The sequence below is a fragment of the Triturus cristatus genome, chromosome 2_2, assembly GCF_964204655.1.
Source record: "Triturus cristatus chromosome 2_2, aTriCri1.1, whole genome shotgun sequence".
NCBI classification, from domain to species: domain Eukaryota; kingdom Metazoa; phylum Chordata; class Amphibia; order Caudata; family Salamandridae; genus Triturus; species Triturus cristatus.
The window spans coordinates 975,849,195-975,862,295 of NC_140582.1; the positions used below are offsets into that span (position 1 = coordinate 975,849,195).

The 13,101-nt window shown below is 47.5% G+C and overlaps 1 protein-coding gene across 2 annotated transcripts in view; it reads left to right on the forward strand.

Moving 5' to 3' along the window:
• The window catches only part of BOD1L1 (biorientation of chromosomes in cell division 1 like 1), a 338,666-nt gene that overhangs the window by 180,725 nt on the left and 144,840 nt on the right, over nucleotides 1–13,101 (forward strand). For both annotated transcript variants that reach the window (XM_085642404.1, XM_085642402.1), the window contains exon 12: nucleotides 11,700–11,769. In XM_085642404.1, coding sequence (XP_085498530.1) covers nucleotides 11,700–11,769 — 70 coding nt within the window. The remainder of the gene's footprint in view (nucleotides 1–11,699; nucleotides 11,770–13,101) is intronic.

The window sequence follows — 13,101 nt, forward strand, 5'->3', positions numbered from 1 at the left end:
CAGCCCAGCCTGTTCAGAAGGGCTGTACTGGATACTACAGTGAGTCTTGCCTTAACGCCTCCACAGAGGATTCAGGACATCCAGGCTATGATTCCACTGTTTAAGAATGGAGCGTTTGTTCCAGTCCTGAAGGTCTTGCACCTGCTAGGTCTGTTTGCTTCCTGCATTCTGTTGGTCAACCATGCACGCTTGCATATGAGGACCCTCCAGTGGTGCCTACGCTGGCAGTGGTTTCAACACAACAGATTTCGAGGAATTGGTCAGAATCTCCAGAGACACTTCAGCGGTTGAGTGTTCCTGGCAATCTGTCTCAAGAGAAGCCGTTTCATCCTTGTTCTCCGGTGGCCACAGTGATAACGGATGCCTCCACTCTAGGGTGGGAAGCACATCTGAGGGAATTGCGGGTGATAAATTAGGCTCAGTTCAGGTCTTAACAGACAATACTACCAAGAAGTGGTACATCAACCAACAAACAAGGAGAAGTAGGGTTGTATCTTCTCTGCAGAGAGGCTCTGCGACTCTGGTCCTGAGCTCAGGAGCATCGAATTTGCATATTCGCAAATTATCTGGCCAGAGTACTGAATGTACGTGCGGACAGTCTCAGTTGGTAATTTTGACCTATAACTAGTGGCATCTCCATCCAGAAGAGGTACTTCACATTTTCAGGATGTGGGGGGAGTTTCCTCGGTTGGCCCTGTTTGCCACTCACGAGAACGCACAACGCCTGTCATTCTGCAGTCTCCAGTATCCGATGCAGGGAGCGTTGGGGGGGACGCGTTTCTGTCAGATTGGGCCTCACAGCTTCTTTATGCATTCCCCTATCCCCCTCCCACCCTTGATTCCTCGAGTTCTGAGGAAGATTTGCCAAAACCGGTCCCAAGTCTTATTGATCGCCCTGGATTGGCCGCAAAGGGTGTGGTACACAGAACTTCTCCTCTTGCAATTCCAAGGGCAGGTTTGACACCCCCAACTCCAGAGCCTGCACCTTCATGCCTGGAGATTGAATGGGGCAACATGAGTTCTTTCTCTCTCCCACCTGAGGTGTTGGACATTATTTTATCGGCCAGAAGGCACTCCACTAAATATGTTAATGCTGGTTGGTGGGCAAGATTTGTGAAATGGTTCGGAGAGAAGTCAGTTGACCCCTTGAAAGCCCATTTATCCGATGTCCTGAGTTTTTCTCTTTCCTTGGCGCAACATGGCTGAGTTGTGGCAACTGTAAAAGGTTACTTATTGCCTTGTCAGCATTTCTTTGTTTGCCAGATCAACCCTCATTGATTAAATCTCCTATAGGTATGTGATTCATTAAGGGTCACACTAATAGGTTTCCTCCCCCTCCTTTTATTAAGCCTCAATGGGATCTTAATATAGTTCTTTTGTTTTTGATGGGTTCACTTTTTGAACCCTTGCATAGTTGCCCTTTAAGGTTTCTCACATTCAAGACTATATTTTTAGTTTAATCACTTTGGCTAGGGGGTGACTGAATTGCAGACTGTTAGTTCCAGACCACCTTTCACATCTTTCCATGCGGTTCAATCAATCAATCATTTGTAAAGCACAATGCATACCTGCGAGGGTCTCAAGGCGCTGGGGGGGTGGGGGGTAAGGGGGGGGACCGCTACTGATCGAACAGCCAGGACTTGAGTATCCTCCTGAAGGTCAGCAGGTCTTGGGTCTGTAGTAGGCTCAGTGGGAGGGTGTTCCATGTCTTGGTGGCGAGGTGGGAGAAGGATCTCCCGCCGGTGGTTGTTCTTCGGATGCGCGGGACGGTGGTGAGTGACAGGTCGGCTGAGCGTAACTGGCAGTTGGGGATGTAGAAGGAGAGCTGTCTGTTGAGGTAGGCTCGGCCGGTCTTGTGGAGTGCTTTGTGTGCGTGGATGAGGAGCTTGAAGGATATCTTCTTGTTGACGGGGAGCCAGTGCAGGTTTCTCAAGTGGGCGGTAATGTGGCCGTGTCATGGTACGTCGAGGATCAGTCGCGCTGAGGCATTTTGGATGCATTGTAGTCGTTTGATGAGCTTGGTCGGGGCTCCCGCGTAGAGGGCGTTTCCGTAGTCGAGTCTCCTGCGGACAAGGGGCCTGGGTAACTGTCTTTCTTGTATTTGTCAGGATCCATCTTTAGATCTTGCGGAGCATGCGGATGGTGTTGAAGCAGGAGGAGGAGACGGCGTTGACTTGCTTGGTCATTGAGAGCGTTGAGTCGAGGATGATTCCCAGGTTGCGTGCGTGGTCGGTGGGTGTCGGGGCTGCCCCCAGTGCCGTCGGCCACCAGGAGTCGTCCCAGGCTGAGGGGGTGGAGCCGAGGATGAGGACCTCCGTCTTGTCCGAGTTCAGCTTCAGGTGGCTGATCTTCATCCAGTCGGCGACGGCCTTCATTCCTTCGTGGAGGTTGGCTTTGGCGATGATGGGGTCCTTGGTGAGGGAGAGGATCAGTTGAGTGTCGTCTGCGTAAGAGATTATGTTGAGGTCGTGCTGTCGGGCAACGTGTGCGAGCGTGCCCATGTAAATGTTGAACCGTGTCTGGCTGAGGGAGGATCCCTGGGGTACGCCGCAGATGATCTCGGAGGCTTTGGAACGGAATGGGGGAGGTGGACGCTCTGGGTTCTGCCGGAGAGGAAGGAGGTGGTCCATTCCAGAGCCTTGTTTCGGATCCCTGCGGCGTGCGCGTAGTGTGCGATCGCAGATGGTGTCGAAGGCGGCGGAGAGGTCTAGGAGGATGAGTGCTGCGGTCTCACCGTTGTCCAGCAGGGTCCTGATGTCGTCGGTTGCGGCGATGAGGGCAGTCTCACTGCTGTGGTTGCTGCGGAACCCTGACTGGGAAGGGTTCAGGATTCTGTTTTCTTCGAGGTATCGGGTTAGCTGTCTGTTGACGATTTTCTCGATGACCTTGGCCGGGAAGGGGAGCAGAGAGATGGACCATAAGTTCTTTAGGTCTCTTGGGTCTGCCTTAGGTTTTGTAAGTAGGGCGTTTATCTCGGCGTTTTTCCAGCTCTCTGGGAAGGCCGCGGTCTCAAGGGAGAGGTTGATGACGTTGCGCAGGTGGGGTGCGATGGAGCTGCTTGCTTTGTTGAAGACGTGGTGAGGGAATGGGTCTGACAGAGAGCCGGAGTGGATTGTGCTCATGGTCTTGATGGTGTCATAGATGCTAGCACTGGCCCAGGCTAGCAGGGGGTCGTGGTCGACGGTGTGCGGAGGGTCTATTGTGTTGCTGTCTATTGGGGCTGTCTGGGTGTTGAAGCTGTCGTGGATGTCTGCTATCTTGCGGTGGAAGAAGGTGGCGAGGGAGTTGCACAGGGTTTGCGACGGCAGGATGTTGTTGGTGTTGGAGCTGGGGTTGGAGAGTTCCATCACCATGTTGACGAGCTCCTTGCTATTGGGGGCGTTGTTGTCGAGGCAGTCTTTAAAGGAGGTCCTCTTGGCCGTCCTGATGAGGTGGTGGTGGTTGCGAATGGCGTTCTTGTGTGATGCGTGGCTGTCCGGAGTTTGTACACTGTGCCATTCCTTCTCTAGTTTCCGGCAGGCTTGCTTGGAGGCAAGGAGTTCTGGGGTGAACCAGCTGGCCCTCTTGCTGGTGTCTCTGTGGCGGGGGGGGTTTCTTCAGCGGGGCGAGGGTGTTGGCGCAGTCCTCGATCCAGCGTCTGAGGCTGTGGGCAGCGTCGTTGGCGTTGGAGGGTTCGGTGGGTGGGCTGAGAGCGAGGTTTGCATGTAGTTGGTCTTCGGTGATTTTGCTCCAGCAGCGGCGGGGGATCTGTTGGGTGCGGTGGTGTGTGGTGAGTTTCTGGAAGGCGAAGTGGATGCAGCGGTGGTCGGTCCAGAGGAGTTCGGTGGTGTGGCTGACAGAGACGTGCGGGCTTGAGGAGAAGACTGGGTAGAGCGTGTGGCCGGCGGAGTGGGTGGGCGTTGTGACGAGTTGCTTCAGTCCGAGGTTGGCGAGGCTATCATTCAGGGTTGTGGAGTTGTTGTCGTTGTTCTCAAGGTGAAAGTTCAGGTCTCCGAGGAGGATGTAGTCGGTGGAGGTCAGGGCGTGCGTGCTGATGAAGTGCGGTTAAGATGGTCCTTAGGACCAGAGCCTGAGGTGGTAATTCAATTCCACTGGGGGCAGTCCATTGCCTTGCCTACTTTCTACCCTCACTTTTATCCTTCTAAAGAGGAGGAGAGACTTCACTGTTAGGACCTCAAGAGGGCAGTGAGCTTTTACTTGGATAGAACCAAAGAATTCAGACCGGATGACCAGCTCTTCATCGATATGTGGGCAAGATGAAGAGCAAGGCTGTCCACAAAAGAACGCTGTCCAGGTGGATAATCTTGTGCATCCAGATTTGCTAGCTACGCCATGGCCAAGAAAGAGCCTACCCTAGGTATTCATGCTCATTCTACCAGAGCAAAATCCTCTACTTTGGCTAGAGATGTCCCTGTGGTTGACATATGCAAAGTGGCCACTTGAGCCTCCCTCCACACTTTGGCAAAGCATTATTGCTTGGATTCAGAAGTGAGGAGGGACGGTTTTTTGTTCATTCTGTATTACAGTATTTTTTTGGTGCAGGCAGGCACCCTCCTCCGAGTGCGGAACTGCTTGGGGATTTAAATCAAAAGATGAGGAATCCACAGGTAGATGTATCCATCAGAAGAACAAGTTACTTACCTTCGGTAATGCTTTTTATGGTTGATACAGTATCTGCCTGTGGACTCCTCACTGACCCATCTGCCTCCTCGTTGCCTATGCTTATACCGAAATTTGATTCCCCCCGTGCCGCACACTTTTTTTACTATTTGGGGTAGTTTGCGCTTATGCCACCATAACGTTTTGTCCACATAAGGTATCCACGCTAAATTTGCGTCCTTTTCTTCCAACATCCTAAGGATGCTAAAGGTACCAGGGGTTTGTGGATTCCCCTGGAGGGGACCAAGAAATTTGCCAAAATTTGGGGTTTGTTGGGGAGAATGGGAAAAAAGTGCTGCAAAAGAAAGCGTACCGTTTACCCCTGCAATTGGTATCATAAAAGGGTTTGTGGTGCTAAAATCACCATCTTGCCAGCTTTCAGGAACAGGCAGACTTTTTTCAGAAAATCTAAATTTTCTACAATTTTGAAATTATTTTGTTCTTTCAACCTCCTTCCATTTAGTGGTAGAAATAGGTGTGAAACCAATAATGGATACTGGAAAGCCATACATTTCACACAAGTAGATACAATTCTGAATTCAGTAAGGGGTCATTTGTGTAGATCCATCAAGGTTTTCTTATAGAAACTAACAGTTAAAATAAACCAAAAATGAAATTGAGTTGAAAAAACTGCTATTCATGCCTACATTTTCGCCTGTATCTTCTTCTAACTTTGACAGATTTTTGAAAGCAATATACCATTACGTCCATGAGACCTTTCTGGTAAATAGGGCTTGTAGGTTCACCAAGAACTAAGCTGCATCTTGCAATGGTTTTTCATTGTGTACCAGGTATACAGCAATTGATTTGGTAAAATAATAAGAGTGAAAAATAAGCACCTAAGAAACCTATGTATTTCCGAAATGTGAACAAGATATGGAGTTTAGAAGCAGTGGTTATTTGCACATCTCTGAATTTGTGGGTAGCGATACTAGCATGTGAATTAGAGGGCATTTTCAAAATGATTTCTTTTTACCCACTGTCTTACATTTGGAAGGTAGAACTGCATAGAAAGAGAACTGGTAATAACACTTGTTCTATTATTCTGTGTTCTCCTAGGTCTCCTGATAAAAATGGTACCCCACTTGTGTGGGTAGGCCTAGTGCCCGCAACAGGAAACGGTCCAAAATGCAACATGGACCCATCACATTTATCCACAGAAAACTGACACTTTTTTTGGAAAGTGGCTACCTGTGAATTTTAGTCCTTAGCTCAGCCTTCACCTATGGAAATTTAGCAAACCTGTACATCTTTTAAATCTAGACACCTAGTGGATTTCAGGATGGGGTGCCTTGTGTGGCTCTCACCAGGTTCTTTTACACAGAGTCTCTTGCAAAGCTCAAGATTCGTAAAAAAAAAAAAAACCATTTTCCTCACATTTCTGTGATGAAAAGTTCTGGAATATGGAGAGAGACTCAAACTTCCACCCACCCAGCTTTCCCCCAAGACTGTCCACAATAATTGTACCTCGCTTGGGTTTCCAATCGCCTAAAAACGTATATAAAAAATATAAATAGCGCTTAGAGCTCGCTGTGCTATCTTGGATGGTGTCCTGCGTCGGGTGGGGATGGCAAGGCATTCTATATACAGGATTTACAGGTCCCATGGCTCCTCACTAGCCCTGATGCCCTGATTTAATGATACTTCCACTGTATGAATTTGTTTCTCAATGGTGCCAATTGCCCCAGAGAGATATTTCATAAGGGAGTTCTGTGACCCACCCCCCCCCCCCCACCCTGGAGGTGGTGTCTGTTTACCTTAGCCTTAGAGATGCCCTGTGAAAACCTACGAGCCTCTTAGTGTGCTTGGTAATGACTGGTATCGTCTAGCCTGCCACCGCAGACCTGTTTCTGACCCCCTGCAAATGAGAGCCTGAGCTTTCTGAGGCCAGGAACAATGCCTGCTCCGGAGGAAGGCGTTCACACCTCCTCCAGCAGGATGTCTAGTGAATCTACATACCAAGGCCAGGGACTTCAAAGCCCCTGCTGCCTTTGATTAAGACCAGCTTCCCCCAGACCTGGGGATGCCACCTAATACCCTGAGGCCTATTTGGCACTAGGACAGGCCGGAGTTTAGCTATGCATGGAGGCGTGTTGCACTGCCAGGCCAGTCACACCTCTAAGGTGGGCTATCTGTTGTGCCCCACGAAAGAAGGATTCCACCATCTTGTTTTTGGTGAAATTAGGTACTCTAGGATAGGGTTTTGCCCACTCCCCACGGGAAGTGGTCACATAGAGGTCATAGGGACCCCAAGGAAAAGTAGCCCATTAGCTACTATCTTTCACTCACATTAATGCCCCAAAATTCAGTATTAGGTGCCCCCCTGAAACCAGGAACTGAGATTCCCCTGACAAAAGAAGAGCCCAAGAAGTGAGAACTGCGTACTACTGCTGGACTTGGTAGCTAAATCCTGTCTACCTGCCTACTCCTGTCCCGACAGTCGCAACAACCTGACTCATCCTGCAAAGGGCATCCTCTGAAAGCCTTTGAGGGCCTCAAGCACTTCTCAAAGCCATCAACATCTCCCTTGAAGTGGGGTAGCATCTTCCCTGCAACCTGGAGGCACCGACTGCATCATTCGGTTCACCGTTCTGCTGAACACTGGGTCCATCGACGCAGCAACCGTCCAGGAGGAGGTCACCATGCTCCAGGAGGTCGGATCCATCTCCCCACCAAGTGTGCAGACGCCAGGACCAACCGGAGCCACCCTGCACCAATACCCAGTGTACCAGACCCCTTGCAACAACCAACGGTTGTTTGCAGTTCAACTCAAACTCCAATTCCGAAACGACCGACCAGCTGATGAGGGATGTCAGCCTTGCAGAGGCCAGCACAGAGAGCCCAGCTGTTCTCTTTTGCCCCCTTTGTAGGTCTAACCGAAAACCATGGGTGTCTATGACCCTTGGGCCCACCCAACCAAAACCTTCTGCACCTGAGCTCCCTGTCCCGGTTCTATGACAACAGACTGTGCACTTCTGCTTCTTGGACCCTCAAAATCCGAGCCCCCATTGGGAGCTCCCATACATTTCCCCAAATCCCCCTCTGCAGCCTGTTTCTGGGTGGCCCCCCTATTTGCTTATAGTGTGGTGTGCAAGACTGTCAATCCGCCCAGCATCTCTGTACCCAGACACTTAAACTCAAACTGGTTGAACTTTGGACCTTGGCCCCCTAGCACCTTAAGTCCTAAAGGGAATACCCGGAAGAAGATAGCAAGTACCTGTATGCAGTATATACTTCTTTCTCCATAGGAAAGCATTACCACGTAAAAACACATTTGCGTTAAATATTTACTGACCTGTAAAAATTGATATCTTGAAAAGTGCTTACCCATTTACGAAGTTCTTGGTGTTAAAATGTATACGAAATACTAGTTATTTTTCTAAATTGGTTTCAGTTTCTTCTTGCGTGCGTGCCTCATTTATTAACAGTGCTTAATTCTACCCGCTGATGAGCCTAAAGAAAGCATTTGGGATTTAATATAAGCCCATAAGGCCATCAGGACTTTCTACATAGTGTACCTCTTTTTGGTACACTTCATAAAAAGCTGGCTTCCTACACTTACTATGGAAACTCAGGCCAGGAAACTTGCTGGGACATGTTTTGGAATTTTAAAACCTGCTACATTGGCTACCACCAATTTTGTAGGAGAGCGGTCGTCCAGGGACTGATTAACTCTCGACTGGATTACGGATATGCTTAAGAGAAAGTCAGTCTGTGCCTGGTTGAGCTGGCAGATTGAATTTATTATGAATGATTTATCATTTAGCGACCGCTTTGTGAACATGTACCTCGCTCTCTGGGTTAGTTCAACTATTCTATATGATAATGTTTAGTAAATACCACTCCTGAGGCTATGAATCCTGTGATCTGGTCCCTTCTCAGTTTTGTCAATCCCTTACAGAGGAGTCTTTTGGAAGAGAGCTATTCAGAAAAAAGTAAGATAATATTTCCTTTCTTTAAATTTAACGCAAAACTTCATTGTCATTAAGCTAAAGAATGGTTAGGCAACTAGAAATCATACTTCCAGTGATCATGTTTGTCTAGTCTCAAAGAGAAGCGATAGGGAGGGATTTCAAGTGCTTGATATGTCCACTTGAGGTGTATTCTTTGTAGAAGAGGGGGAGATAAGGTAAAGTCTTAGAGAGAGGGATGTTGATAATGTTTTGGGGAGGACAAATGGAATCTGTTTTGCACCCAGAGGAGACAAAAGGTAAGTATGTGAAGCCAATTCACACGGTGACACTGTTAGTCAGGATTGTGTAGCCCCAGTTGTTCTCTCGTAGTGGATTTCCATGTATATTCATAATCACTGAATAGTCCTGTCTACGTGTGGGGACCCTGGAGCACTTCCTTAATATATATCTTAAGTGTAGAATTTCACAATTCTTCAGGAAGGCCTGCACAGGCACATAAGAAAAAGACAGATTATGCAACCTATATACATAGGCTACAATGGCTGAATTCTTCATCATGAAGTCAAAAATGGGTCAGCAGAAAGCAATTTTGTATAATTTCATAATGTTTTTGTAAACTGCATAAATCGCACTCCTTCACTAACCTTTTTAGGTCTCGGGACCATCCGGTCGGCAGACCGGAAGTCCGGAGATTTAATGTCTTGGAGAAGAGGGGCTTGCACCCGCCCCTCTTCTCCTCTGTTCTCCATTGGCTGGCCTCTTGAATGCTGGCCAGCCACTGGAGACCAGGTCAGTCACTCCGTTAAAGCCCCGTCTTTTTCGGATCGGGGGGCGTGTTTTTTGCGAAAAGTCTCAGGGAGGAGACAACAGCAAAACACGCCCCCGAATCCGAAAAGGACGCTGCCTCTGCCTCGGAGAAAGGCGGTTGTGTGCTCGTCCGCTCCCCCTTCGTCCGGTTGCCGCTCTGGTCTCCTCACCTCTCCAAGGGTCTTCTTGTTTCTCTCCTTATCAGTGCTGTAATCAGGACGAGGGCTCCCTCGGTGATGTTCGACTTGCAATGCTGCTGCAGCAGTTTGGCTTGATGGTTTTCACTTTGCATTAGGGCTCGTGTCTTACACAGTCTGTAAATAGAGTGCACGAGGCAAGCGGCGCGGTCCAGGGGGACGGATATCGCACTTTCCTTAAATGGGAAACACACTTGCAGCATTTCAAGGTAAAACGCCTGACCCCTTTTAAAAAATATTCTCATCTGTAAACAAGAGTTGGATTTCTTCGACACTTTCCGTGTGAATGAACGCGCGTCGAGCCTTGTTATAGCTCTGGAGTCTTGCTGATCTGGTCACTGAGTTGTTGGGCGTGGGGCGCGGTCTTGTGTGTAGGTGGGCTGGACTTCTTGCTGATTTCAACGGATTGGAGACAGCGGTGCCAGACTCATGTTTTGTTTCACTATAGTGCTCGGCTGCATTCTCTGTTGCAAACAACTTCTTTTAAGGAGTTTGGCGAACGCGACACACTTTCCTGTGGACTGCATCCTTTAGCAGAATTAAATCTTTGAACGGAAATATTCTGGGAAAGTTCTTGAGATGAAAGACGGTGCGCGTGATGTAGACGGCAGGGGGAAATCTTCTGGGAACGTTTTTCAGATTAAAAACCGGTGCGCGACGCGTGATGTAAAACCGCAGGAGTGAATACAGATCTGAAGTGCCGACCGAGTCCATCATTGTAAATAAATCGGGGCCCTCGCGCTTTAAACATTTTATGCGAAAGCGCAGTTGCTACAATTGTAATAAACGTAAAGAAATAGAAAACAAATGGCTGCCAGGCGCTTTTTTTTTTATATTTGTTTACTTTTGTTACAATCGCGGGCGCCAGTGCTTTAGCTTAAAATGTTTAGAGCTAAAGGGCAGATGCCATCATTATAACCAAAGTAAATAAAATAGGAAAAACAAAAGGCATGTGATCGCAACAAACAAAACGAAAGCGCAGGCGTCATCAGAGTCCATGATTGTAAATAAATCGCGGCCCTCGCGCTTTAAACATTTTTTGCTTATGCGCGGTTGCTACAATTGTAACAAACGTAAAGAAACAGAAAACAAATGGCTGCCACGCACTCACTTTTTTTTACAATCACGGCGCCAGCGCTTTATTGGAAATGCCTAGATCGTATGGCACAAACTAAATCGGAACTGCCTAGATGGCATGAACCCAAAACACAAGCCAACTCGTCGTCAAAAATGCACGGTTCACCACTCCAACCACTCAACACAGGGTGCGCAGAAGCCCCCCGGGTCCTCCCGACGATTTGGAAGACCAGCGGCACCTTTGGACACCGACCAGTTGGTAAACAAGCATTTACAATGCAATGGTCTCGGCATTGGTAAAGTTAGAGCTATTGGCATTGCTCATGACATTATTTTTGTTTGTTTTTTGTTTTTAAAACATTTAAAGAAACTGCATTGTCATGAGCAATGCCAATAGCTCTAACTTTAACAATGCCGAGACCGTTGCATTGTAAATGCTTGTTTTATGATAGAGATGGAGAAGTACAGAGTAGCCTCATAGGCTGTCATTATAAGGCTGCGCCTTTAAGGACCCATTGAGCGTGTTTTTTATCTTTATTTTATATATTTTTCTTTTTTATTGGACATGATTGTGATTTAATGGATTCTTTGTTTCCGAGATAAATTAATAAAACTGAAAGTGAACATAAGGATTGCAATTTGGACCAGACCGCTTCAGCTTCATCTCATCGAAGTTCTTCAGTGGATTCAGTACTTTTGTGACCACAATATATCTTTTTTCCTTTACAGATCTATATAGAAACACCTCTTTAGTTAAGTTTCATCAAATGAGTCGAAGTTGAAAAAACAATTCAAACTTATGCCCCATGAGGTTGTACGATGCAAGCATCGTTCTAGAATCGCTATCTTCAACTCTTAATAGATATTAACTTTCAGTACTTCTAGCCACTTTACTACTACTACTTCCTTTCTAAAATCTACTATGTTTATCTTGACTTGCTGCATGTACGTTTCTGTTTTTTATTTTTTTTATTGTAGTCCTTTTCCTTCAGCAATTGATGGACCTGCATATTAAGACTGTATTTTATTTATTTTTATTGTTTAGGAGACCGCTCCAGTTGAGAAAAGAAAAAGAGGAAGGCCTAAAAAGCAACCAGTGCCTGCTCAAGAAACTCGTGAGTACTGCTTGATTGAGATAGATAATATACATATGTCGGGCATATTCTTCATTTTCATTTCAGTGTTCACTTTCCTGCTCTGTGGTCCAAGAAATAGTATGTTGGTTCATGTGAAGTAATTTGTTGGAGCTACTCGCCCTGTTTACACATCTTTTACAGTGCATGGGAATTTTATATCCCATGCTTGGGGTTTCACATGTGGGCTATTCATCCATTCTTAAATTAAAAAATGGTAGCACTCGGTAATTACGTGAACTAAGGAACTAGCATACTGAAAAGATGAGAACCGCCATCTGTGTGTTTAGAGTAGGAAGCCCTATTATCATTTATGTAATAAGTGACGTTGTGCTAAGTTCACTTCGCCCACCTGGCATGTCAGGGGTTTTCAAACAAAATAAAGAAAGAAACTCTGCTACATCTGACCAGTTTGTCACATAGCTTGCCTGCCTTACATGAACAAGCTATGTCCATGTTTAACTTTAGTTTGTTGTAATTAATCAATGGTGGCCATTAACGTGTTTACTCTCTAAATGTCTCTTATAGCTGTCAAACCTCACTTGTAAAGGTCTAATCGGCAGGTGGTTCAAGTCCATTGTTAAATCGGTGGTCTTCGACATAGAAGAAAGAGCAAAGTCTAGAATTTAAGAGCAGTACAGTTGCTGTCTTAAAAATGTGTGTATTTGTAAGAAAGTTCCCCATGTACTGAGTGACATACGTTGCCCCTTTTTAGTCTATTATTTGTATATGTTGCTTTTGCATTATAGCAAATTCTTTCAGATTTTTGAAATTTATAAAACGTCGCTCTTCACCTTCTCCCCAGCCGCCAGCCGATGTGACGTGGGAACCGGAGCGTCATCGCTCTCCGGCTCTGCTTCGGAGCCCGCTTCTGGGACAACTCCGCGCTTCCCTCCATTTCTTGGAGCCGTAGCAACCCCTGCCCTGCTTCGAGCTTTCTACGAGGGGCTGCATAGCATCTTTGGGCAGCCCGACTCCGCCGGTGCGCCTGCGGGCGGCGCATACTTGGATGGGGGCAATGGGCCTTTGAAGCCGGCAGCCTCCGCTCTGGTGCCGGAGGACCCCAGAGCATCCAAGCCTGGATCCGAATTGGTGCCTGTCATCCTCACAATACCTTCCCCGGCACCGATTCCAGTGGCGACGCCCCCGGCTGCACCCCCAACCGATTTCGACCCCAACCTCACCCATGACTTGGATATAGAGCCGGGCCAGCGCCGACCGGTACTTTTGTACCACTGTTCTTTCCTGGTGTTGCTTACCACTGGCAGCCAGAGGAGGACTGGGAGGGATCTGGTGACACTCTAATAGACCAGC